Source organism: Rhineura floridana, chromosome 16, assembly GCF_030035675.1.
Source record: "Rhineura floridana isolate rRhiFlo1 chromosome 16, rRhiFlo1.hap2, whole genome shotgun sequence".
In the NCBI taxonomy this organism is placed as follows: Eukaryota; Metazoa; Chordata; class Lepidosauria; order Squamata; family Rhineuridae; genus Rhineura; species Rhineura floridana.
In genome coordinates, this window is record NC_084495.1 from 27,505,693 (window position 1) to 27,531,057 (window position 25,365).

General features: G+C 42.8%; 1 protein-coding gene across 2 annotated transcripts in view; it reads right to left on the reverse strand.

Moving 5' to 3' along the window:
• The window catches only part of GRIA3 (glutamate ionotropic receptor AMPA type subunit 3), a 236,851-nt gene that overhangs the window by 42,152 nt on the left and 169,334 nt on the right, over window positions 1–25,365 (reverse strand). For both annotated transcript variants that reach the window (XM_061598226.1, XM_061598227.1), the window contains exons 11-12: window positions 24,987–25,363; window positions 16,643–16,841 (exon numbers count right to left, since the gene is read on the reverse strand). In XM_061598226.1, the coding sequence (XP_061454210.1) occupies window positions 16,643–16,841; window positions 24,987–25,363 (576 nt within the window). The remainder of the gene's footprint in view (window positions 1–16,642; window positions 16,842–24,986; window positions 25,364–25,365) is intronic.

Here is a 25,365-nt window from a genome sequence, read left to right on the forward strand (position 1 = left end):
CAACTTAAGCAACATCACAGAAAATAAGAGGGGTCCTAAAAATATACATCTCAGGTGTCGAAGGCCAGGGTAAAAAGGTGCGTCTTCAGCATTCGCCAGAATTGTACAATGAAGTTGCCAGACACACCTTGTTGGGGAGGGAGTTCTGCAGCTTAGGGGCTGTCACAGAGAATGCCCTTTCCCAGGCCACCACCACCCTGAGCTTCCAAGGGTGGGGGGGATTACCAAAAGGGTCCCCTCTGCTGATCTCAACACCCAGAGGGTCTGTAGGCCAGGAGGCGGTCGTTCAGATAATTGGGACCTAAGTAATTTAATGGGAAATTTGCTACCAAATCTGAATTGGGAGGAATTCTAGCACCTCCCTAGGCAGTGCCACACCAACTTAAGTCTGCCCTCAACTAGCCCCCATTTGCCTGTCTTCCTACTTAGAACCAGTTCAAATGTGTCAGCTTTTTCTTCCTCCTTCATCTCAGTGTTGCCCTTATAGAATTGAGAAGAGAAAAGGATGGGGACAAAACTGGAATGAGTTGGCTCTGTCTGTTATTGTCTCTGGCTCCACCTACTCTTTGGGCTCTCTGACCTCTGTCCCACCAGGCCCAGTGGGCACCAGCCACTACTCTTTACATGTGTTTCATTTATTTATTTATATCATCCATCCATTCATTCTGTATTTGTATACTGGTTGTTATTAAGAAAAAGATCACAGAGCCATTTCCAAAACATCTAACAAAGCTAATATAATACAATATAAAGGATAAAATCCAAACCATTGAAATAGAATTAAAAGTAATAAAACATCCTTATAATAACAAAACATTGTAAAACCTACAGAATTTGACTGCAGCAAACCAGATCAGAGCAGCAAACCAGATCCAGACCATACATTGTGGCTAGGTCCAACCTGGAAACAATGGGAGTGAATTAACTATGCACTCTTCCCTTAAGTATAACCCAGCCTCTCTCTGTTCCATTAAATAGGGCAGAGATGGAGAACCTATGGCCCGCAGTAGATGCTGGACTACAACTCCCATCATCCCTGGCTGAAACTGAGTTGGAATCCAACAACATCTGGAGGACTACAGCTTTCTCATCTCTGGTCTTGCAGAGTATCTGCAGTAGGCCTGTGCTAAGGAGCCCTGCTAGGAACCTGCATATAACCTTGTAAGTAAATAAACCAGTTAAGTTAAACACCTGTGTGGAGCCTGAACCCAATAGTCATGGTTCACCAGAAGGCACAATTGGGGCAGCTGTATTTATTCTTCACGCAACTGTGTTCTTTATGCATAAAACAAAGGTGAGTAGGGTCTATTATTATTTTCAAAAGAGCAAAAGGGGCTGAGGAGAGCTGACCCTCTCAGATGATCCATGCTGATCAGCTGAGGAATAGGGATGGGTGAATCTTATTGGTTTATCTCAGTTTTTCATTTTTTCCTGTCTTAAGTTCAGAGCTTGGAAAAGTTACTTTTTTGAACTACAACTCCCATCAGCCCCAGCCAGTGCCATGCTGGCTGGGGCTGATGGGAGTTGTAGTTCAAAAAAGTAACTTTTCCAAGCTCTGCTTAAGTTCAGTTCTTTGCATTTCCACATAAGTTTGTGATTTTTTTTAAAAAAGTCCTTGTGGAAATTCATCAGCATTTTAATGCAAATTTCTTCTGGTATACACATTTTTCTATGCAATTTGGTCAATATATACATTTTTGCAAAGCAATTTCTCCTAATATAATGCATTGTATTTTATGTATTTTAATTTATTTTAATGTTTTTGTGATTTTACTGTTTACAATTTTATTATGTACATGTTTGATTTTATTTTTGTAAGCCGCCCTGATTGCCCTATTATAGGGTAGAAGGGTGGGATAGAAATATTTTAAGTAAATAAATAAATAAAATTTTTGTAGGTTATTTTCACTAATATATGCATTCTAATACACAGTATATGCATTTTTTGTACACATTACATGGTTAGAGAATTACATCACAAAATTCGGAGGAGTGCAAATTTGAAGGATGGAGGACCTTTGGCCCTCATGTGTCCAGGATGAACACCTGGAGAAGGCTTAAATGTAAGCTGTTTAGGGTATGTGAACTGTGCCTTCTAATTTAATTCAGAACAAAAAAAAACTGTTTGGGAAACTTGGCTTTAATTAATGAGCTCCAATTAGGCTTGCCAATTTCTCTCCTGGTAGCACTCCTGTGCTCTTAACCACCAGCCTAAGAAGGAGAAATCAGCAAGTGAAACTCTGCCCTGTCCCCCACTCACTGAATCCCCTTGCGAGGAAAAAAAAGAAAATGGGATTTCACATTCCATTGCGTAGTTTCAAAAGCAGCCCTGACACCACAGGAGCTCAGTTTGGCTGATGAAACACAGTAGGAAGGATGTACTAAAACACTGTATTAAACATTAAGCAACTGTTTAAGCACTGCACATTGTTTGAACATTTTGCAGGAAGCCAATGAACCTCCCAAGACTACTTTTAATATGTTATAACTCTCCATTTTAAAATTTTAGTCACTGGTGGGAAACCTCCAGTCCATAGGCCTAACTAGTTCCTTATTTTCCTTATCTGCCCCACACCTAGGGTGGAAAGATCTGCCAATTTCAGCTATCTCCTTGTCTCATTTTTCCAGTCTTAAAATCAGTTCTCCACATCTCTGCAGCAATTTCAATTTTTTTTAAAACAACAACAGAAAACCATCATGAAAATTCTTCAGCATTTTAGTGTGGATTCCTCCTACTAAGCACATCTTTGTATGCAGTTTTTGACCAATGCATGATGGGGAATTTTTTCTATACAAACAATAAGCAAATTTATACTATTTATAAGGTTTATACTATTTTAATAGTTTAGTAGCCAGCCAGAACCTTTTTCTTTTCAGAGCTGTCTTCCCTGACTGTGCTGATATGTATGGTACATCTTGAACTCTATAAGATAAGATAACACTGAACAGACACTGAACACCCCTGTCCTCTCCAAGATGTAGGAAGGACTGCATTAACTGAAATGCTTAACTCATAGCGAAAATGTACTGGTATGTGAAGTGCTGAACATTGCGAAATTGACTAGAACATAATGCAATGCATATGCAGTGCCAATGCAATGCCTATGCAATGCTTATGTAATGTCTATGTAATGCTGATGTGTAACCTCCTAATTCGTTGTTGTTGTTGTTGTTATTGTTGTTGTTGTCTTTATTTTTATCCCGCCATTTTTCCAAAACTGGAACTCATGGCGGCTTCCAAATAAAAATACATATAATTAAAAACATACAAAGTCTACAAATGTCTTTGTCCTGAAACTCCAGGCAAGCAGTGCCATGGGGCAGCTCTCCATCCAGTCAAGCCAGTGTCTTCAATCTCATCTAGGACCCCGGGTCCAACAAATCCCAAAATTCCTCATCATGTACACATTTTTGTGAGCCATTTCCCCTAACATAATATATTTTAACATCCTCTCTAATATATTCATTTTATGGACATTCCCCCCTATGCATATGCATTTTTGTAAATATGTTTGGTTGGAGAACTGCATCACAAAATTCGGATAAATGGCTGTGTTTTGGTTCTCATATTGTTTTGGAAAGTGTGAATTTGATGAATTCATATTTAATCAAATTTCTTTCCCCATCCCTACCTGGGACTGGAGGTAGCTCCTCAGAATCTCAGATTTCCCATCATAGCTGGAGATGCAGGGCTTGAATCTTTTATTATAATGCATTATTGTAATGCATCTTTTTTCTAAATTTATGCCATTCTTTTTGCTTTTAGAATTCTGTTAAGTTTTTTGGAGACTCCTTATTTGTCAAATGATTAATAAACTGAAATGCTACTACTACTACTACTATAGAACCTTTTGCATGTAAAATGTGCTCTGTACTACTGAGCTACTGTCCTTGCTCTGTACATGCCTCTGATCTGAACTCTAGCTAGCTAAGCAACATGAAGTAATTCTCATATTCCGGTATCAATGCAGTGGTTCATAAAAGGCTTCCTACCAATTAAAACAAAGGCATGGAGAAAAGCCAAGTGTTGAAGCCCAAAAATGGAAAAGGTTTTGCTTATGTAATCTACAAATCCCCTTTCCATTCCTTGATTTTCAGAAGTCTAGAGGCAAACATTTTGTGCAACTTCAAGAGATAATGATAAAAGTTTTTTGGGAACTTGTTTTTGTGTTTCTTCTCCCTTTTCCCCAAAAGGGCAGTTCAAAAGCAAACACATAGAGCTTGGAAAAGTTACTTTTTGAAATACAACTCCCATCAGCCGAAGCCACTGGCCATGCTGGCTGGGGCTGATGGGAGTTGTAGTTCAAAAAAGTAACTTTTCCAAGACATTTCTAAGTCTTTCATGTGGGCCTGGAGAAAGATGAAAACATCCTTCTACAACTAGAAGCTTATAAATATACATCATCAATCAGAAATAATCAAGGAGACCAGCAAGATGTCTTTTCTGCTCAAAATGGAGTATGTCCTCAGTATCTATTTCTTAATCATGGGGAAGGCCCATGGTTCTGTAGCACAGCATCTGCTTTGCATGCGGAGGGTCCCAGGTTCAAGTCCCAGTATCTCCAGTTAGGGCTGGGAGAGAACCCATTGCTGTGAATGGACACCATCTTCTCTCTGATCCCTAATTCTCATGTCGAGCATTTGAAGATGTAGGCTATACCTTACAAAAGCTTATGATCTTGTCTTGCTAATTAAATTGCCTTCCCCCAAAGATGTTATTCAAGAAAACAACTTATTGAACAATAGCCTTTGTTTAATTAACCTCAAGAATAAAAATGTCATTAATTGCTTTAATTGTTGACATGGAGTTTGTTGATATTTTAATTATTATTTTACTGTATTTGCATTTTATGGTTGTCACTAGCCACCCTGGGCTTCCGTAGGAGGAAGGGCAGGAGATATAAAAAGGGAATGATAAATAAATAAATGATTCAAGAGAAAAATCGAGTGGTATGTTAGTTTCCCCCAATGTCGTAACAGTCGTTTAGCTGAAGTCTATGAGTACACCATAAATACTGATTTACTATATTATACTATGAGCTGGTTTGCATGTGACTCTGCAGCCTCTTGAACAGAAGCTTAGCTGCTTGGGTGGTTTTTGCTATTACACTGTGCCAAGCTAAGCCAAAATTTGGCTTAGAGCAGGCATGCAGAACCTTTGGCCCTCCAGATGATGCTGAACGACAACTCCCATTATCTCTGGCCACTGGCCATGCTTGCTGGGGCTGATGGGAGCTGTCATTTAGCAACATCGGGAGAGCCACAGGTTCCCTAATCTGGTTTAGAGTGTCATGGTTAAACTCTCCAGAGTAACCATGAGCTGTAACTAGGGATAGGCAAATCTATCCAATTTCTCTCAGTTTTTCATTTTTCTGGTTTTAAGTTAGGTTCCCTGCATTTCCACATCAATTTGCTTTTTAAAAAAAGTCCTCAGGAAAATTATCAGGATTTCAGTAGGAATTTCTCCTAATATACATATGTTTGCATGCACTTTTGCCTAATGTACTCATTTTTCCAAAGCAATTTCCCCTCATATAACACACTTTTGTATGTTGTTTTCACTAATGTATATATTTTAATGCACACTTCAACCTCGTATATGCATTTTTGTAAACGTTACTTGGCTGGAGAATTGCATTGCAAAATTTGGAGAAGTGCAAATTTCAGAGGATGCTGCGTGTCAGTTTCAGTATTGTTTTGGAAAGTGCAAATCAGGTAGGTTCACAATGTGAATGGAATTGAATCGCCCCCCCCCCCATCCGTCAGCTGTAACGAAAGGTTTTGTCCTTGGTAAGTAACAGTTAAGAATAAGATATATCCTCTTGTGTGCTGGGACTGTTATCACTTCATATATTTTCTTGTTCCAACTGCAGGGAATAAATTATTAGGGCCTGAGAGCATTATAAGATTGCTCTGGAAACTTAGTATGGTGTACAACACTAAGAGCTCAAAGGCTAAGCGACTTCCCCAGAGGATAAAAATCAAGGAATCCTTTCTCTAATGAAGCCGTCGGCCCCAAAGCTAGAGAAGTCATTAAAGGCAGTAAAACCACAGACATCATTTCACCCTGCACTAGAGATGAGACTTGCTAAGCACAGAATCTGGTGCTTTGGCCCAAAGAATCCATCGAATATGGATTGCTTTATGAGTTAACAGCTCATTGCACTTTCTCTGAGGAGTTCATTATGATCCCAAGCTCTGTCAGATGTATCCCTTTGTATTTTCACAACTGCCCTGTGAGGTTGGTTAGGCTGCAAGAGACAGTGATATCCAAGGCCACCCAATCCATTGTGGCTCGTGAGAGGGGGGCAAAGGCAGTGGCATCCTGTGAGCAGTGGTGGTGCTCTGCATGTGCCACCATGGAATACCCACAACCTTGCCGCTACCTTGCTCCACCCTGATGAGCACCACTGCTTGGGGGAGGATGCCACTGACTACGTTCCCCTACGTTCTGAGGTCTGTAGGCTCAGGGGACACTCATGTGACTCTTACTTTTATACCGCAAAATGGCTTCCATGAGGTCATGGCATAACTCAATGTAAGAAATTAGTCATGGTGAATCTTTTCCCATAATTGTATTTCCAAACTAGACCTATTGAATTTCTGCCTACCATACAGCTGTTAAAAGCACAAGAACCCTGAATTTTCCCAGTGTCAATCCTAAACAAGGCCTAGGATGTCAAACAATTCACTTATCAGTCACAGCTCTGCCTTCATTCATTTGCAAATAACATGGACAGGCAGAATAACCAGGCTGGCTCATTTCACATAAATCGCTTAGAAGGGTACCTGTACATTTTACTCTATAACTGCTTTCTAAGAGGGCTAGGGAGACTTATTTTTTTCTTAAAATGAAACCTTGGATTCTGGGCTACCTGCTGGGGGCACCCCTGAAGGCATGAGTGCCACGGAACCTGCAGGCAGCGGTTGGCAATCTCTGCTTTGTACAGTAGGGTACATTGCAGCCAAGCAAAAGTCAGAGATTTTTACAAAGCTCAGTGCATCCATAGGTCTTTATCCTCCACCCAGGCAAGCAAGAGGAATGATTAGAGTTTGAGAACACAGTCCAGTCAGACAAAAGTGCTTGAGGATGGCATAGAGCATGCCTAGTGAGGGGCGTGGCCTAGGCAGAGGGAGGCGTGGCCTGCGGAGAGTCTCAATGGCCAGATTGAGATGTCCAGAGGGCTGCATTCAGCCCCCAGGTCTGGGATTCCCCACCCCTGCCATACAGCCTCCCACTCACTCCAACATACACAGACGGAGAGCGAGAGAAAGCAAACAACCAAGCGCACCGCCGAGTGGACTAACCCACCTCAGGCAAGTATCAGAGGTGGAAATAGACCGTTCCATTACAGGCCTCACAAAGACTCAGATGATGACTGCAGAATTTGTACAGCCATGTCTAGTCAAAGGGAATACTTCCAAGTATTTCTTTTAATAAATACGTAGGTGCACAAATGTTCTTACTTCGACATGTGCCGTAGCAGGCATCATCTTTGGTTTGTTTGTTTTTTAAATGTCCCGCAGGGTAACCATGTTAGTCTGCTGCAGCAAAGCCAAGGAAGAATCTTTTTGTCACCTTAAAGATGAATGATGGAGCCTTCTGCATGCAACGCATATGCCCTGCCTTTAAGCTATGGGGCCACCCAAAAGAGGAAGTTGCTTGAGAGCAAGGGTGGGTAACCTTGGGTCCAGGGGCCAAATGCAGCCCTACAGGCCTCTCTGTCTAGTCCTGTCCCCAGACTGTACCCGCACAGGCATTGCTTCACACCCCAAGTTTCTTTGCCAGGCTGAAATGTGTCCTTGAACTCTGGCCATTCCTCTTCTTGCCCGGATGAAGGATAGAAAGGGGTATATGAGTGTGTGTAGAAACTACCCTACCGTACTAAGGTACATTTGTTGCTCCACCCAGTTGGGCCTCTGGCTCCACCCACCACTGTCACGTGGCCCTCAGAATGTGGTCCAGAAGGGAATGTGGCCCTCAAGCTGCCGAAGGCTCCCCACCCCTGTTGTAAGCTTTTGTGGATAGCAATTCACTTTACCCAATGCATGTAACTCGGGAAAACACTTATCCCAGAATCAGTGTTAGTCTTTAAAGTCCCACAAGATTCCACAACATAGAGAGGGGGATGGCCTCTTCCATGAAAACATCTACCAACTGTGATGCTGGCAAGTTATTTATATTTTTTTCAAGTGTAAAAATATCTGCCACCCAGTTAATTGAGGGCACCTCTTGAATGGACCAAAAGGTCTTTCATCAAATAATACTCTAACCAATTCATTGCATCCCTACTGAATAGCTATATGTTTTCTTCTAACAAGCACCTATTCATATGAAACAGCAGAATTATATAAAGTGGTACAGTAAGTTTGGGGGGGGGAAAGAGAGGGAGAGAGAGAGAGAGAGAGAGAGAGAAGAATACAGAGCCTTAGCTGTCTTGGGCAATGCTATTATCATTATCGCATAGATGTCCTCCCAAAAGTAGAACACTAAAGCAGGAGTGATTGCTTCTCCCCAGGGCTCCGGCTGCTTTGCTCAAGTGATACATTCTCCCAGCTACCAAGTTAACCCATTCCCTGAAACTCGGCTGCAGGTCCACCATTACAGCTTTGCGAAGCATGTCTTTCTCTCCAACCTGCGCAAAGCCAATCTCACAGTCCGCCTCTTCTGCCCCGTGAGATGGTGAGTTACATTTGCTCCTGTGTGTCTGTGTTTTCAAATCTCAGTTGGGGGGGGTTAAGTGGAGTGGAGGAAAGAATTGCAGGAGTTACATCAAAGGGGACCATTTTGTTGCTCTCCCGAGTTTTGCAATGAAGATATAACAAGGCATGAGATAGTACTTTAGGACAGCGGTGGGGAACTTCGTCCAGGGGTTGAATGCAGCCCTCCAGGCCGCTGTGTCTGGCACTTGGGACTAGGGATGGAAAGATCTGTCAATTTCAGTTCTCCTAGTTTCTCACTTTTCTAATGTTAGATGCAGTCCTCTACGTCTCTGCAGCAAACTGTGAATTCTTTTTTTAAAAAAATCCTCATGAAAATTCTCCATTACTTTAATGAGAATTTCTCCAAATAAACACATTTTTGTAGGCAGCTTTGACAAAGGTACACATTTTTGTAACCCATTTCTCATCATTTCATGCCTTTTTGCATGTTATATTCACTCATGTATTCCTTTTTATGCACACTTTCCCCTAATATATGCATTTTTGTAAATATTGTTTAGTTGGCAAACTGCACCCCAAAATTCTAATAAATGTGAATTTTGAAGGACGGCGGTGTTTGTGTTCTCATATTGTTTCAGAAAGTGCAAATTTGAAAAATTCTGCTTGAAATGCGAACTAAATTGAAATTCTCGCCCATCCCTACTTGGGACCCTCTCTCCAGGCCACACCACTTCCCTAGCCACGTTCCTTTTCCTTAGAGTGGCTGTGCACCATCCTTGAGCGTCTTTTCCTGACCTCTGTTAATGCTTTTTGTTTTCCTGGATGGAGGATAGAGAGGGGTGTATAGTAACTAGCCTACTCTACAGAGAAAAAATGTTTTCTTTGGCCCATCATTGGTATGTGGCCCGTGGACAGAGGTGTAGTCGTCCAGGGTCTAAGGGGATCTCAGACCCCTTACGTTTTTTGGGAGAAGGGTCCCAGCAGAGTCCCTCTGTCTCCAGCATCCTACAAGCCAATCAGCACAAAAGGGGAGTGTGTTAGTCACTGAGAGGTATCTTCTAACATGCTTCCTTGTTCTTTCCTGCTGATTGGAGCCAATTAAAGTGAAAGGAAGTGAATCAGACACTAAGAAGACTCTTTTCAATAGCTAATACTCTAATCTTTAATGCTTATTGGCTCCTAGGGATGTCTGTTGTTGTGGGAGAAGGCATTAACAAGGATCTCATTCTCAATCCTGCAGCAAAAAGGGGGGCATGGTTGTGACTAACATGAAGGGACCCTGCACTTCTGAATTGCCACTACGCTACTGCCTGGGGGAGATAGCTTGGATGGGAGTGTAAGTGAAAAAAGTTCCCCATTCCTGCTTAAAATGCACCCCCTCCCCAGCTAACTCATTTGAAAGTCCCAGGGTATGGATGTATAATATTGGCGAAACTTTGTTACTATTTCTTAAGATATGCCAACAGGAGGAAATGGTATGTGTCAATGGTGAAATCTTTCCTTTATTGTTATTATGATTACTGCATTCAATTAAAATTCAATTTAAAATTATTTTTATGCAGAGATTTTGCTTCTTTGAACTGCCAATGTTTATCCATGATACAGTATCCTCCTAAAACAGCTATTTTTTTGTTAAAAAAAATCCAGAGTCACTCATCATGAGTAATTAATGTTTAAACATGTTTTTATCTTCTGCCCTTTGCAGTGTATGCCTATTAAATCACAAGGCCTCTGAAGAAGACACCTGCTAAGATATAAATGTAAGAAATAAAAAATAAAATAAAATACAGGTCACTTTGATGTACTGGAATTCTCAAAAACAATTAAAGGGTGACCCCGTGCTGTTTTTTCCCCTTGTATCAGCTGTGGATTAAATCTCTCCCTTGCTAATTCTGATTTACCAAAAGAATCAAATTCAAGATTCTGATGAAGCTTTAATTGAATTGTTGTTCTTGTTATGCGCCTTCAAGTCGACTATGACTTACAGCAACCCTATGAATCAGCGACCTCCAAGAGCATTACATTTTCTTAATCTCCAAAGTAACATATTCAGTTTTTAGTCACAGATTCATATCAACAGAAGGATGTTGTAAGATGAGCTTGCTGGATTGGGCTAATGTCCCACTAGTCTAGCATTCTGTTCTCATGGTGGCCAGCTAGATGCCTCTGGGAAGCCTACATGGAGGACCTAGCACAACAGCACTCTCTCCACTTGTGATTCCCAGCCACTGGCATTCAGAAGCATCCTGCCTCTGAAAACAGACACAGAACATCACTTTAGGTATGTGGAGAGAAAAGGGGAAAGAGAAACATTTTAGCACAGAAGCTCATGCTAAAAATGCTAATACATTTCCCTTGTTCATTCCATTGGGATACAAGCTCTTTGAAATTAGGATGAAAATGGACATAAGCAATTCATCGAAACACCTTCTTTAAGTGTTGTATTGCTGCAAAGGGCCTAGAGTTGCTAAATAGAAATCAGTAGCTATTATCAAAGTGGCAAAAGCAACAGAATCCTTGGGTTGCTAGATGATGTGCAGCTGGGAAGCTGAAGGGACTCAGTAGCTATCTGGAACATAAAGTATGCTCTCCTGTGAAAATGTCACATGCACAAATGAGATCAGATCAGGAGAATTCAGAGGGCATTTTTTGAGAAAGGAAACATTTGACCTACAAAGTTTGAGTACTGCCAGCCATCAAACTATTATGACGGCTAGGGAAAGAGCCAGCAATATAAAACAGGTTGCTGGCTCGATCCTGCCCAGCCCCAAAGTGGATGAAATTCATTACCATCTGTTTCTAGAAAATGAATTGTTGGTGCAAAGCCACTTTCTAATAATAAGTGTTCTCCATTTCTTTTCTTTTTAAGCCTGTTATCAGTGAGTAATACTTAATGGCTAAAGTGTTTGTGGCCTTGCTAATGAGGCTGAAGCCTGGACCAACCTGGACACCTCTCACCTGGAGATAGTTAAGTGCCAGGGATTCTGGGACTTGAACCAAGAACTTCATGTTCCAAGGCTTGAATGTAGTTTAGTGAGTGCAGGCATCAGAATATTCCTATGGGCACAGAAGGAAATACGAAAAGGCCAGCAATGGACAGAAGAGGCACAACCCTAACAATCAAAGCCTCTTCCATAGGAGGAAAGGCCAAAGTGTTTAGGGCTTTTCAGTTTGGATTGAAGGAGGTGTATAAAATGATGCAGGGTGTACAGGACGTAAGGCAGTGGGGTTCCCTCCTTTCATAACATTAACACTTCGTGGTGGATAAACCATTGAAAGTAACTGGTGGGACAAACACAAGAAAGGATACCTTCCCACAAGGTGCAATTAATCTATGGAGATCACTGTCACAAGATGTGGTGATGGCCACTTGCTTAAATAAGGATTAGACAGATTTATGGAGGAGGAAAGGTACCCAACAATGGGTATTAGCCATGATAGATATATAGAACCTCCAGGTTCAAAGGCAGTGTACCACTGAGTGTCAAATGTTGGGGAACAAGGGTATGTGTAGGAGTATTCATGCTCTACTCAACGGCTTCCTGGAAATATCTGTGGGAAACAGGTTGCTGGTCCCTAGGGATCTTTGGTCTGATTCAGCAGGAAGCAGGGAGCCTCTGATTTGGCCTGGCCTGATAATAATTAACCAGAGCTTAGCTGTCTGCCCAAACCTAGCCAACAGAGTACGTCTTTCTAACTAATGCATTTTAGGATCAAGGCTTTCCCTCAGTTTATGAGGAGGAATTCACACTAAAATGCTGGAGAATTTTCATGAGGATTTTTAAACGGAGAATTGCTGCAGAAATGTGGAGAACTGAATTTGAGATTGGAAAAATGAGACATGGAGACAACTGAAATTAAATGATTTTTCCATCCCTATCCAGACTAGGATTTGTCAGTTTTGGTTCTCTCTGTTTGTCATTTTTCCAATCTTAAATTTAGTTCTCCACCTTTCTGCAGGAATTTGTGGTTTTTTTAAAAAAAAATCCTAGTCCAGTCCCAACACAAGTCTTCAGCCTCAGCAGATCCTGTTGGGAATCCAAACAGCCAGGGGCTTGGCCTGACTCTGACCCTGAGCTGTTACGCACACAAGGCATTTTTGCTATCAGAGAAGTCACAAGCTATGCTACCATAGTCAATTTAATATTTCCAACATCATTTTTCTGGATTGTGCTAGATTTCCTTTTACATAGTATTTAATCGGAGTCATCTTGCTCTGAGAGAAAAAGCAATACAGCCCATAGTTCTCTTAATTGCACATTACAGCATTCCAATATATAACGATTTTTTTTTTGCACCTTGTCACCAAAATAACACTTGCCTTTCATTTCTTCCAAGAAGGGATTTCTTTTTAGGTAATGGAAGAAGAATGAACACAGACACACACCACACACAAAGAGCTCTTTTGCTCTCTGCCACCAATTGATCTTTTTTCTTTCCCTTGAATCACTGAGTTGGAAGATAACAGAAGGGCCATAGAATCCAACTCTCTGGAGATGGAGATTTCAGATGAAAATAGACTGTTGCTAAAAACTTTAAGGGAATATCCTTGTGCATTTGTGGTGGGGCTTTGCTGAGCAGTTTCCTAGATTTTGGGTGTGGGAAGGACTGGAGGAATGGGGATGGAGACATAAAGACTTGTGGCTCTGAATGTCCAACCCCAACTACATATACAGGGTTTTCAGCCAGTCATTGGATGCACTTGGATGTCACAATAAACTATGGTTTAACTTGGTAGCCAATATGGTGTCCTCCAGATGTTGTTGAACTACAATTCCCATCATACCTAAGCATTAGCTATGCTGGTTGGGGCTGATGAGAGTTGGAGTCTAGCAACATTTGGAGGGCACCACATTGCCTATCCCTAGGTGAATGTGATGTGAATGAGCTTGTTTGAGTCTTGAGCTCTTACTCTCCCTCCTCCTCTCTCTTCCTCTGGTGTGATTGTGAGGACAATAGAAGCATTCTCTTTCACCTTTGATTACCCACAGTTTAGTGTTATGTCCGAAACCTAAACTGTAGTTAATCTTAACTACAGTTGCCCAAAACATACCAGTTGCCATGGTTTGCAATTGGCTTGTTTCAAACAAACCATAATTATGGCTATCCACAATTTGTGGTGTTTGGATGACAGAACATGCTGCAGTGAACAAAAAAATGGAAGTGTAGAATTCTGAACTCCTCCTTGCATCTGCAATGGGGAGGGGGAGTACAAGAGTCTGAGGCTGTGGTTTGTTGTGATATCCAAACACCAGTCCAATGATAAATGAATATGTACTGTTCAACATTTTGTAAGCTTTAAATAGTAATAACCTTAGTACGAAATTGCAATACATGTTGAAGAGCAACCAAGGAGAGGTGCCAGCATAGACGATGCTATAGAGAGGCAAGAGTGAGCATGCCCCCCTCTCCACATTATTTGCCCCTGCACTGTTAAGTTGCATTTCCCATGAGCTCACACATGCAATGGAGACAACACAATCTCAACATCTATGCTATCTTTTCTGCCTTATTAAATATAATGTGATTGTGTGGGCTAGCTGATAACAGGTTACCTGGCCAAGAGCTAGAGTGAAACCCTCAAAATGGGTGGGGTAATAGAACCAGGGGAGCCTTAGCTGTCTAGAACGGCAGGGCGATGGCACTGTATATAAAGTGCTGTTGCACTTATGCAGATTCCCACTGGTCTGCACTGACAAAACTGTGGCCCTTCAGATGCTGTGGAACTACAACTTCCATAGTTTCTAACCATTGGCCAACCGATGGGAGTTGTAGTCCAACAATATCTGGAGGGCCACAGGTTTTCCATCCCTGTCATAGATATCTGATTGGACACTATGAGAACTGCATGCTGGCCTATAAAGACCTCTTCTTATGTTCTAAAGGCTATTTATTGAGTTGGTCTGTGAGGAGTGAGACCTCCTCTCTTTGCTGACTTTACTGGCCCAGATTAGGTCATGGTCAACCATAGTTTACTGTGCATTTTTGTTTGTTTAGGCATTTCTATATTGCTTTTAACCATTTGCTTGCAGGGGGTGTATAACTTATGGAAACACATCAATACACATATTGAAACTGATTAAAACACCAATACAAAACAGACTTGGCATAAACTAAAATAATAGAAGATGACATAAAATAGCAAGTAGGGATGGAAGGATCTATCAATATCTTTTATCTGAATTTCTCATATTTCCAATTTTAAATTCAGATTCTCCAGATTTGTGCCGCAATTTGTGATTTAAAAAAATCCATCACCATTTTGTTGCAAACTTTTGTTGCAAACTCCTAATAAACATTTTTGTATGCAGTTTTGATCAACGTACATATTTTTGCAAACAATGTTCCCAATATATTACATTTTATCTTATTTGCACTAATATATTAATTTTTATGCATACTTCCCACAATATCTGCATTTTTGTAAACATTGCTTGGTTGGAGAACTGCATCATAAAATTCAGATAAGTGCAAATTTCAAAGGATGACTGTGTTTCAGTTCTTATATTGTTTAGGAAAGTGCAAATTTGACAGATTTGCCTTTAAATGAGAACTGAATTGAATTTGTCCCCCATCCCTAGCAATGAGTACCATACAAACTGACAGGGCTGGTGCCAAAGGGTGGCCAGGTTGGGCCCTGGGTGAGGGTCCCACAGCCCACAGGGGCCCCTGAAGGGCCCTTTGTTAGGGTAGGGGAGTAGCACTCCCCTTCCATGATCTGCCACAGGGTCCCTGACACAGATCACAGGGAGGGAGCTTCCAGACTGCCTGTTCATTCGCTCGCTCCACCTACCTCTCTCTCCTGCCTTCTGCTGCTGCGTGTACTGCATGCACAGGGCTGCCATCAACCAAGACGGTGGCGGAGGCTTCTTTAAGGGGCTGATGCACCTACCACCATCTTGGTTGATGGCAAGTATGTGCACATGCGCATAGTGTACTGTGCATGCGTGACATCAACCAAGATGGTGGCAGGGTATCAGTCCCTTAGAGAAGCCTCTGCCACCATCTTGGTTGATGGCAGCCCTGCGTGCAGCACGTGCAGCAGCTGGACACAGGAGAGAGGTAGGTGGTACAGGCAGGAGTTGCGTGCCTGGGGCAGGCTGGTGCCCAAGGGCCCGGTCATGCCTGGCTGCGTGCATGCGTGTGTGCGTGTGTGAGGGTGCTGGGGCCAGGGCAGGCTGGTGCTCAAGACATCTGGCATGCCTGGCGCCAGCCCTGCAAACTGATCTCAGCAAAATAGTCCTCCAAAGGCCTCAATGAATATAAGTGAGCTTGTTCACTCTTGCACTGGGAAAAAATCACAATCCTTGGCTTTGAGTTAAGCCCAAACCAGGGCTCCAAGTTTGTTTTTGCCCCAACATACCACAATCAATAAGCCAGGACCAAACCTTGTGGTTTGTTGGGAGCAAAATAAACCATGATCTCTAGATCAGACATAATGCTATGCCAGGAATCATGGCTTGTTTCCTCTGCATATGAGGAGCAAAACAAACCAGAAAAGCATGATCACAGCAATCCATTAACTATGGCTTAATGTGACAAGTGAATGAGGTCACTGGGTTTTTAACAAGGCCCCTCTCCTAAACAAACTTATAGTCTACCATACCAGTCCCACTGCTGGAGTAAATAATAAGTTAAACCTACTGGCATATCTATGCACAATCCAGGCCTTTTTGAGCTATATTTTTGTGGCATATCAGCATATACTGATCACATAAAAAAAGAGAGTGGAATTGCATCTGCTGGATCTGCTCTCATCTCCATCATGTTCATCCCTGAACAGAACATACAGATGTGGAAGAACTCAGTCATCTGCCTTGTACCAAGTAGCATGGTCCCTCTGCAACATCCATAATCCTTGACCATTGGCCATATATTTGGTATATGCAAACATGTCAAGTGAAGAAGGTTTTGTTTTTAAAAAATGAAATGGTTTCACCTTTGTAGCAAAAACAATTTTAAGAAACAGGAGACTTACTCTAAAAAATTCTTTGGTTGAACCTGAATCCAAAGTTCCATAGGCTATTTCGGTCTGCTTAGCCAAGTCTTCGGCACTTTCTATGGGAGACACCATCCTTTCCACCGTAAGGAAGGCAGCAAGGTTGGCAGTGTAGGAAGAGATAATGATGAGGGTAAAGAACCACCAGACGCCTCCGACAATTCGCCCTGAGAGAGATCTAAAGAAGAGGAGATGTGGTTATATTGTTTATAAGATGCTGTAGAAAGTGTGTGTGTTGTTGTGAGAGAGGTAGACATCCATGTGGGTATTAAAAGAGGCCACAACATCATTAATAATCATGGCATGAAAACTGAACAAGCTTCAAGCTAAGCCCAGTGACAAAACCCCTACTATACTACACCTAACGGGCTGACATCCCGTTCCCCCAGTGGGTAGACACCAGAGCTTGGAAAAGTTACTTTTTTGAACTACAACTCCCATCAGCCCAATCCAGTGGCCATGCTGGCTGAGGCTGATGGGAGCTGTAGTTCAAAAAAGTAACTTTTCCAAGCTCTGGTAGAGACATGTAAAAAATAGGTCTCACCATGGCAGCTGCCCAGCTCTGCTTTCTATTTTGGGCAGAATTGTCTTTCAACTATGCTGGGATGGAAATCAACGTACACCTCCTGCTATATACAGGGTTCAGCCTAGCTTGATTCCCTTCCTTCCCCAACAGCCTTTCAATAATCCATCTGATCACCCTAGCCAAATTAACAAAACACAACTTACATCCTGTGTCTGATAGGTCGGGGGTTTCCATGCTGTGGTCCATGGACCACCAGTGGTCTGCGAACTTCTTTCAGGTGGTCCATGGCATGTCCACATTAAATACTCATATTGATTTTTAATTGTATTTTCATTGCTTCTTTTATTTCATATGTTGTGCTTTATTGCATGGCAATTGGCATTTCATGGATGCAATAAGATACATTATAAGAAATAAAAGAAGCAATAAAATCATAATTAAAACTCATACAGCATCTAGCACAGCACATTACAATTGCTACAACCGGCAAAAAAAATAATTAAGTGGTCTGGCAAGACCATCAACAATTTTCAAGTGGTCTGTGGGGAGAAAAGTTGGGGAACACCTGAGATAGGTGTACGCATCCAGTCTTGCATCGGCTGGTTTCCTGGTCTGATGTCTGATGTCTTTCAATATCCCTGGGGTCTACTCCAGCAAAATGTCAGGCCAATCTAGGCTCCAAGCCTTGCACAGCAAGAATTGATTGCAAATACCCACTACTCCCACCTTGCAAGCCATGCTGTGGTGGAGCATACCCCTCCATTTCCATTCATTGTAACTACAGAGCATGCATGTGTGGTTAGTATGTAAAGAGAAATACAGCAAATGTACAACTATGGATGTTTTGTGTGTGCAGATGTTGTTGTTGTTATATGCCTTCAAGTCAATTACGGCTTCTGGTGACCCTATGAATCAGTGACCTCCAACAGCATCTGTCATGAACCACCCTGTTCAGATCTTGTAAGTTCAGGTCTGTGGCTTCCTTTATGGAATCAATCCATCTCTTGTTTGGCCTTCCTCTTTTTCTATTCCCTTCTGTTTTCCCCAGCATTATTGTCTTTTCTAGTGAATCATGTCTTCTCATGATGTGTCCAAAGTATGATAACCTCAGTTTCATCATTTTAGCTTCTAGGGACAGTTCTGTTTTAATTTGTTCTAACACCCAATTATTTGTTTTTTTCGCAGTCCATGGTATGTGTGTGAAAGAGTGTATAGTTCTTGATTTATGCACCTCACAGTGGTATACACAGGTACACAGATTGTACACTTGTCAAAAAGTAGGCCCGATGGTCACCAAACATTAAAAGCAGTATCATACCGTTTTGGGGTCATAGTTTCCCCTAAAGAATCCTGGGAACTGTAATTGGTTAAGGGTGCTGACAGAAGACATTTATTCCCTTCACAGAACTACAGTTCCCTGGGAAGAGGACTGACTGTTAAGCCACTCAGAGAACTGTAGCGCTGTGAGGGGAACAGGGGGTCTCCTAACAATCCTAAGCACCCTTAACAAACTACAGTTCCTAGGATTCTCTGGGGGAAGCCACAACTGTTTAAAGTAGTATGAGACTGCTTTAAATGTATGGTGCACATGGTGCCTTACCTGTGATGTGTATAAATGTGAGAGCACGGCTGAACTATTTCTCTACACAGGTACACATATTGTACACTCATTGAATGTTACGTGTGAACTCTCTGTCTGTCTGTCTGTCTGTCTGTCTGTCTCTCTCTCTTCATCACACACACAGCATTCACTTACATCGGAACCAAAATGAATTTGCTCCCAACAGGACATCCCTGAAAATGACAAAATGAAGAAGCTCCAAGAGATTGGGCAAATCTATCCATGTCGGTTTCTATCTGTTTCTAATTTTTCAAGTTCACTTCTCCACCTTCCCGTATCAGTTTGTGATCATGATGAAGATGATATTGCATAGGATCAGGGTCAAGCTGACCCTAATCATTTGGGTGTTATTGGTGCTACATTATAATTTTGGACTTCCATTTTAGCCTCTTCTTGGGGGTGTGGGTATGGGATGAGGGGGAGATATGAATTTAATAAATAATAAATATAAATGGGGGCTGTCATGCTGAGCTCCTACTCTTCAAAATGTACCACTACTCCACTGACAGGGAGAAGGGAACTCCCCCCGCCCCAACAATGCCTTTCTAAACGTGACTTGTTATGGATTTTCCCTGACTACTCTGTCCTTTGGTCAGTTTATTCTGCTTAGTGGGGGATCTTGTATAACTTGAACAATGAAACAAAAGTTCTGTCTGGCCATTTGATTACCTAAGCCTAGCACAGAGAGACACAAGGAGATGTTCTGGTGTATTTTATGTTAATGGGAATTTTCATGTCTAAAACCCAGTGTTCCAAAGCATGCATATTCCTTGTTAGCGCTTGAGTCTCTGACAGATTTCCACTTTAGCCTGCATTGTCCCAGAAGAGGACTGCATATGTTTAGTCTCTTCTTTCTGTCTGGCAAGTTTATAAAAATGCAAAAGAAAATTATAATAAGGCAAGTTACTGTAGAGTGACCTTTTCATCACCAGAAATGCAGAAAGGCTATTTTACATTTGTAACCCAGGCATAATGGGTGGTGGTGGGAAATGCTTCCTTTTCATCAGTCACTGGTGTGGCTAAATCACAACTCAGAAAGTAATGCTCACGCAGGTGAAGGCATGCTGGCTAACCCCATCCCTGACTTCTTGCCCAGCGTGTGCGCATTGACACAGATGTCTGAAGACAGAACGCCTTCATTGTGCCCAGCTATACACATGGAGGATTCCACACAATCAGGCACCCTGTGCAGTCAAAGGCTCCCCCTTTGCAGAAGTCCACATCAATGCACAGATGATGTGCATGAACCCATTCTCTGGTTATTCATTGAGCTTTCATTTCTGAAATGCTCCAAGCTGTGTTTGTACAGATTGTCAGAGCCAGCCTGGGTTTCCCTCCTCCCAGCTCTAGACATCTTCTCTTGGCATAGACCCCCCCCCCCAGTAAACTAGGGGAAATCTTGCTGACTGAACCACAAGAGAGGATACCTCAGAATTTTTCAACTGACATTGCCGTTATAGGTGTTTCTAGAGATGCAAAGGCAAGGAAAAAACCTGGAACAATCTGGAAAAGCCCCTCTCGTTTTGTTCCCCCCCCAGGCTTTCATGTCTCTGTGTATCCCCCCAACCACCTACCCAAGAGCACCTGCAACAGGTAATGGTTTGACAATGGCAAAAGGAACACATCTTCCCCTTCACTTTCAGAACACCTGAATCCAGGCCAGAACAGAATACCAGCAGGGTATTCTTATGTTCTTAAATATGGCACAATGTACCATACATTTAAAGCACATGGCTTCCCTCAAAGAATCCTGAGAACTGTAGTTTAAGGGTGCTGCTGGGAATTGCAGATCAGTGTGGGGTAAACTACAGTTCCCAGGATTCTTTGGGGGAGGTCATTACTGTTAAAACACTATAAATGTGCTTTAAATGTATGGTGTTGTGTAACCTTGAGAATAATCACATAGGTGTCAGGAGACGTTGCATGGGGATTCTCAGGTCCACGATTATGCCCTTGCAAAACAGGCTGAAACCAAATGTCTCAAAGCAAGTAATTCCAATAGTGCTTTGAAATACAATATCAGACTTGTTCTTCTGCTTCTTCAGCAATCCAGAATGAAAGTGTTGACTCATATAGCCTCAAAACAGGTTAGACATTGTTTTGCTGGTTGTGTAATTATTTGAAGTTAAATAAGTTCATCATGACCCAGTAACAGGGCTGGTGCCAGGCATGACTGGGCCCTTGGGCACCAGCCTGCCTCGTGCCTGTAGTGCTGTAAGGCCAAACACACACACACACACACCCGATACAGGTGGTATGGAGCTTAAATAAGCCCACTAGCTCCATCTACCTGCCATGTCAATGCATCTGCCACATGCTGCATTCCTGCCATCACCCAAGATGGCTGTGGAGGCGTCAGCCCTATAGCGACACTCCCACCACCATCTTGGGTGATGGCAGACCTGCGCACACAGATAGGTGGGGCAGACAGGCTTATTTAAGCCTTGCACCATCTGTATTGGGGGGTGGGGATCCATGAGAATTCCTGCTTTGCAATCCACAGCAGCATTACGTCACTGAGTCCTGCAACCCAATGCAGCTGTACCCGATGCTGTCGCAGATCACCAAGTGGGAGCTTCATCGTCCCACCCTAAGGAGGCATCCTTCAGGGTCCCTCGGCCAGGGCCCAACCTGACCACTTGCTGGTAGCTGCCTTGCCAAGCAAAGCCCTTTGCATCTATGGCTGTCCTCATGCAAATAGAATTACACTGGGCATAGCTGGACATGTCAGCCCCCTCACCATGAGTTGGGAGTGTAAACGTCTGTAGCAGAGAGACTTCTGCACACACGGAGTCTCCCTGCTAAATTTAGAACCCCGATCATGCAGTTTTCCAAATCACATGGGGAGCCTTCAGTGCGGGAGGCAACAGGGTTGGCAATGGGGCTGTGTCGGAGGTAGCTAGTGGGTTCCTGCCTTCCCCCTTATCACATGAAAAGAAGAATGAACTGAATGGGACTTACGACAAGGCTGTTTCACATAGTGAACAGAAGCAAATCCAGATGTACACCCAGGGCTGGTGTCAACAGTTGGCATGGTCAGGCATCTGCCAAGCGCCCACAACCCTGACAAGGGACCCCTGGACCTGCTACGCTGAGGAGGCGGACCCACTGAGGCAGTGGCAGACATTGTTTCAGAGTTGTTGTATAGAATCAAATAGGATCTGCTTCGTAAATAAACATTTAGGCTTCAATTGAATACAAGTTTTTCAAAGAACTCTCAGTCTGTGTGGCCTTCCTCTCCTCTTAACTACTTCCTAGTTCCTCCCAGGAAGCACAACCCACCCTGGCTGTAATCCAGTGGTTCTTTCATATTGTTACTTCCATGGAGGGAGTCTTGCCTAAGGCTCCTCCAAAACCTGGAGCTGACACTGTGCCTGCTCAACAAGGGAGTTGCAGCCAATGCACTGCATTTGGGGGAAGCCATGTGCTTTAAATGTGATCACCTAAATCTGCAGTCTTGATTTTGTTACTGTTGCAAAGATTAGAAAGGGTTATGAAGATTCTGATCACATCCGCACCATATTTCTGATGACACCATACATTTAAAGCACATGGCTTCCCCCAAATGATCCCGGGAACTGTCATTTGTTAAGGGTGCTGGAAACGGTAGCTCTGTGAGGGGTAAACTACAGTTCCCAGGACTCTTTGAGGGAATGGCATGCTTTAAATGGGCTTTAAATATATGGTGTGGATGTAATGTGACCTGAAGGTACAATTAGCCATTGGAGATGGGGAAGTTGACAGATACAATATGACACCTGATGTCCACTTCACAACTAATAGCAACTAAGGGGAGAGACCATAACTCAGTGACAGTACACACACTAGAGTGGTCACATATCATATCCTCTTGCAACAGAGGGCACAGCTTTGCATATAATACATCTCCCCATAGTGGGGAAGCCTGAGCAGGTGAACCTGTTTGCCTGCTACCTAGATGCTAACTGTTGATGGGCAGTTTCAAGGCCCCTGATCTCATCTTTCTTCTTACGGTTCTTGATATTTCAACCCAACTTGGACCAGACAGCACTTCAAATAGAGGGCTATCCTCCCTAAAGTAGGACTTTTGGCAACCCTGCTCCACAGTTTGCATGCAGAAGGTCTCCAGTGGAGTCCCAGGCATCTCTAGCTAGAAGGCTCCAGGAGCAGGTGATGGGAAAGACCTCTGCTTGCAACCCTGGAGAGATGCTGCCATGCAGAGCAGATAACTGCGGTATAGATGGGCAAAGCAGTCTGCATCCAACAAGAGCTCTTGTGCTGGTGGACAGGTACATGTTAATGTTGCACAACAGAGGAGTCCAACACAACAGTTGTGCTAGCAGGAACTTGTTGCGCAACAGATTATTCATTCCCTTGTGCAACAGCATTCTTCTGGCACAAGTATGCCGCTATGTGACTTGAACCCATAGTCTGGCCTGATATACTGCAGCTTCTAATGGGGAAGGTGGGAATTTCATCAGAGCAACAACATGAAGGGTAATGGTAAGCAACCCTCCTCCAGCCTCTTAGCACCAATCCAAGCTGGGGCAGCAAAGAAAAAGACACAGGAAGATCCAATCACATCTAGTTTGGCCCCAGTTTGGCCATTTCTGCACCTGAGATGCTGTTTCCCAATTGAATTTACTAGATAAACATGAGGATTAATACATGTATCTATTTTGCTTCAACAGGAGCATATTGAAAGTATGTTTGTTAGGATGCTCAGTCTGTATCCCCCCCACTGATATTTCCACAGAACAGCAAATTCACAAAGCGCTACGATGTTTCAGCACTGCATCAGAGCCATGGTTATAAACCTGTACAGATTTATTGCTCCTGACAGATTTCATCAACACATTGCAACACACTCTCATTAAAAAGCTTTCGTCTTTGCACAGTTCAGTCCCATTGAATAAGGTCAGTCTCCAGTTCTGTGAAATTGGTGCTAACACTTAAAAAAAATAATTAAAATTCAACAGCATTGCATTTGTAAGTAGGATTGCTGGGATAGGATACCATGGGCTAACACAGAAAACAGTTGTGATTTTTTTTTTAAAAAAATACTATTTGAAATGTGGCCACTTTATCACAAAGATAACATGGATTAGGGCTGTAGCCATGATGGGTGAGGAAGAGGAGGCCCCACAAGTATGATCTAAATGTCTTCTCTGCATTTTATATTTCTCTGCAGTCTATAGCCCCTTTACATACAGAGATTGGAAATATGTGAAACATTTTTTAAAAAATATAAACATATGAGACAACATATATTTCAATCTTTTGCTGTTCCATATTGCTCCTGTCCATATCCAGTGTTCCTGAAACTTCCCATCACAGTATTTTTGGCCATGACCTGCATTTAGAAGACAAGGAAATTCGTAGCTCAGTGATAGAGCATCTGCATTGCATGCAGATGGTCCCAGATTCAATCCCTGGCATCTCCAGGTAGGGCTGGGAGCGTTCCCTGCCTGAAACCCTGGAGAGCAGCTGCCAGTCAGTGCAGACAATACTGAGCTAGATTGACCAATGGTCTGACTCTGTATAAGGCAGCTTCCTATGTTCCTAAATTCATTTTACAGAAATGCATTCGGTACAATACATGACAGTTCTTAGTGATCATCTATGAAGGAATGAGCACATTTCAGATAACAATACAAATCATGGATGAAAGGATGATGAGAAGAAAAACGGACATGAAGATGAAGGCACAGCGGATAACGGAAAAGGTTAGTATGAACAATGGGGAACAGCATGGTTTTTAAAGTGCTGTTGCACATGCGGCTTTGCAAAGGCCTCAGCTCTCGTATGGCAAAGCAGAAATCCAAGTGTTATGTGCACCAAGCAGATGACGTAAAATGAGATATGCAGCAAAAACACGGTAACCCTCCAAGCATGGCTGAAAGATGTAAAAACCTGATGCATTTTACAGTCTCAACATGGGGTATAGAAGTTTGAGCAGCAATGCACAGACGAGCGGCACTGAAACGCAATGCCTGTCACGGATGCTTATTTTGAGGCGGCACGCCGGCAAGCAATTGTGGCTTGATGGAAAAAGCTTAGCATTGGATGCAATGTCAAAATAAAAATTTGGAAAGCATGTTTGTGAAAGAAACATATATGCACCGTGGCATCAGCCGAAGACCATAACATGCAAAAAGGTGATGGGAGGGTGAGATGGGGTGGGGGGAAAAACCAACCTTGGAGAAATATCGCATCCTTGCTGCATAAAGGCACCCAGGGAAAACCAAAGGCTGTTAAATATTCCAAACTCATTGGGAGGGTCAGGAGGGTTCTGAGGGTCTCGTGGCTCCTCCTGGTTGTCTTCCAAATGCCACTCGTAAGGGCTGAATCTGCTGACCAGGAACAGAACCACGCTGACACCAATGTAAGCAAAGACGATACACATCCAAATTTCATAGGCCAAAGGATCCAGGAAGGAAAAGACCCCCGGTTTAGACTTCTGGGGCTTCTTGATCATGATTGAGATGCCCAGGCTCATGAAGGGCTTGGAAAAGTCTATGACCTCTTCTCGGACCAAGGTGATAGTCAGTGGGGCAACAGCAATGTCTGCTCTCT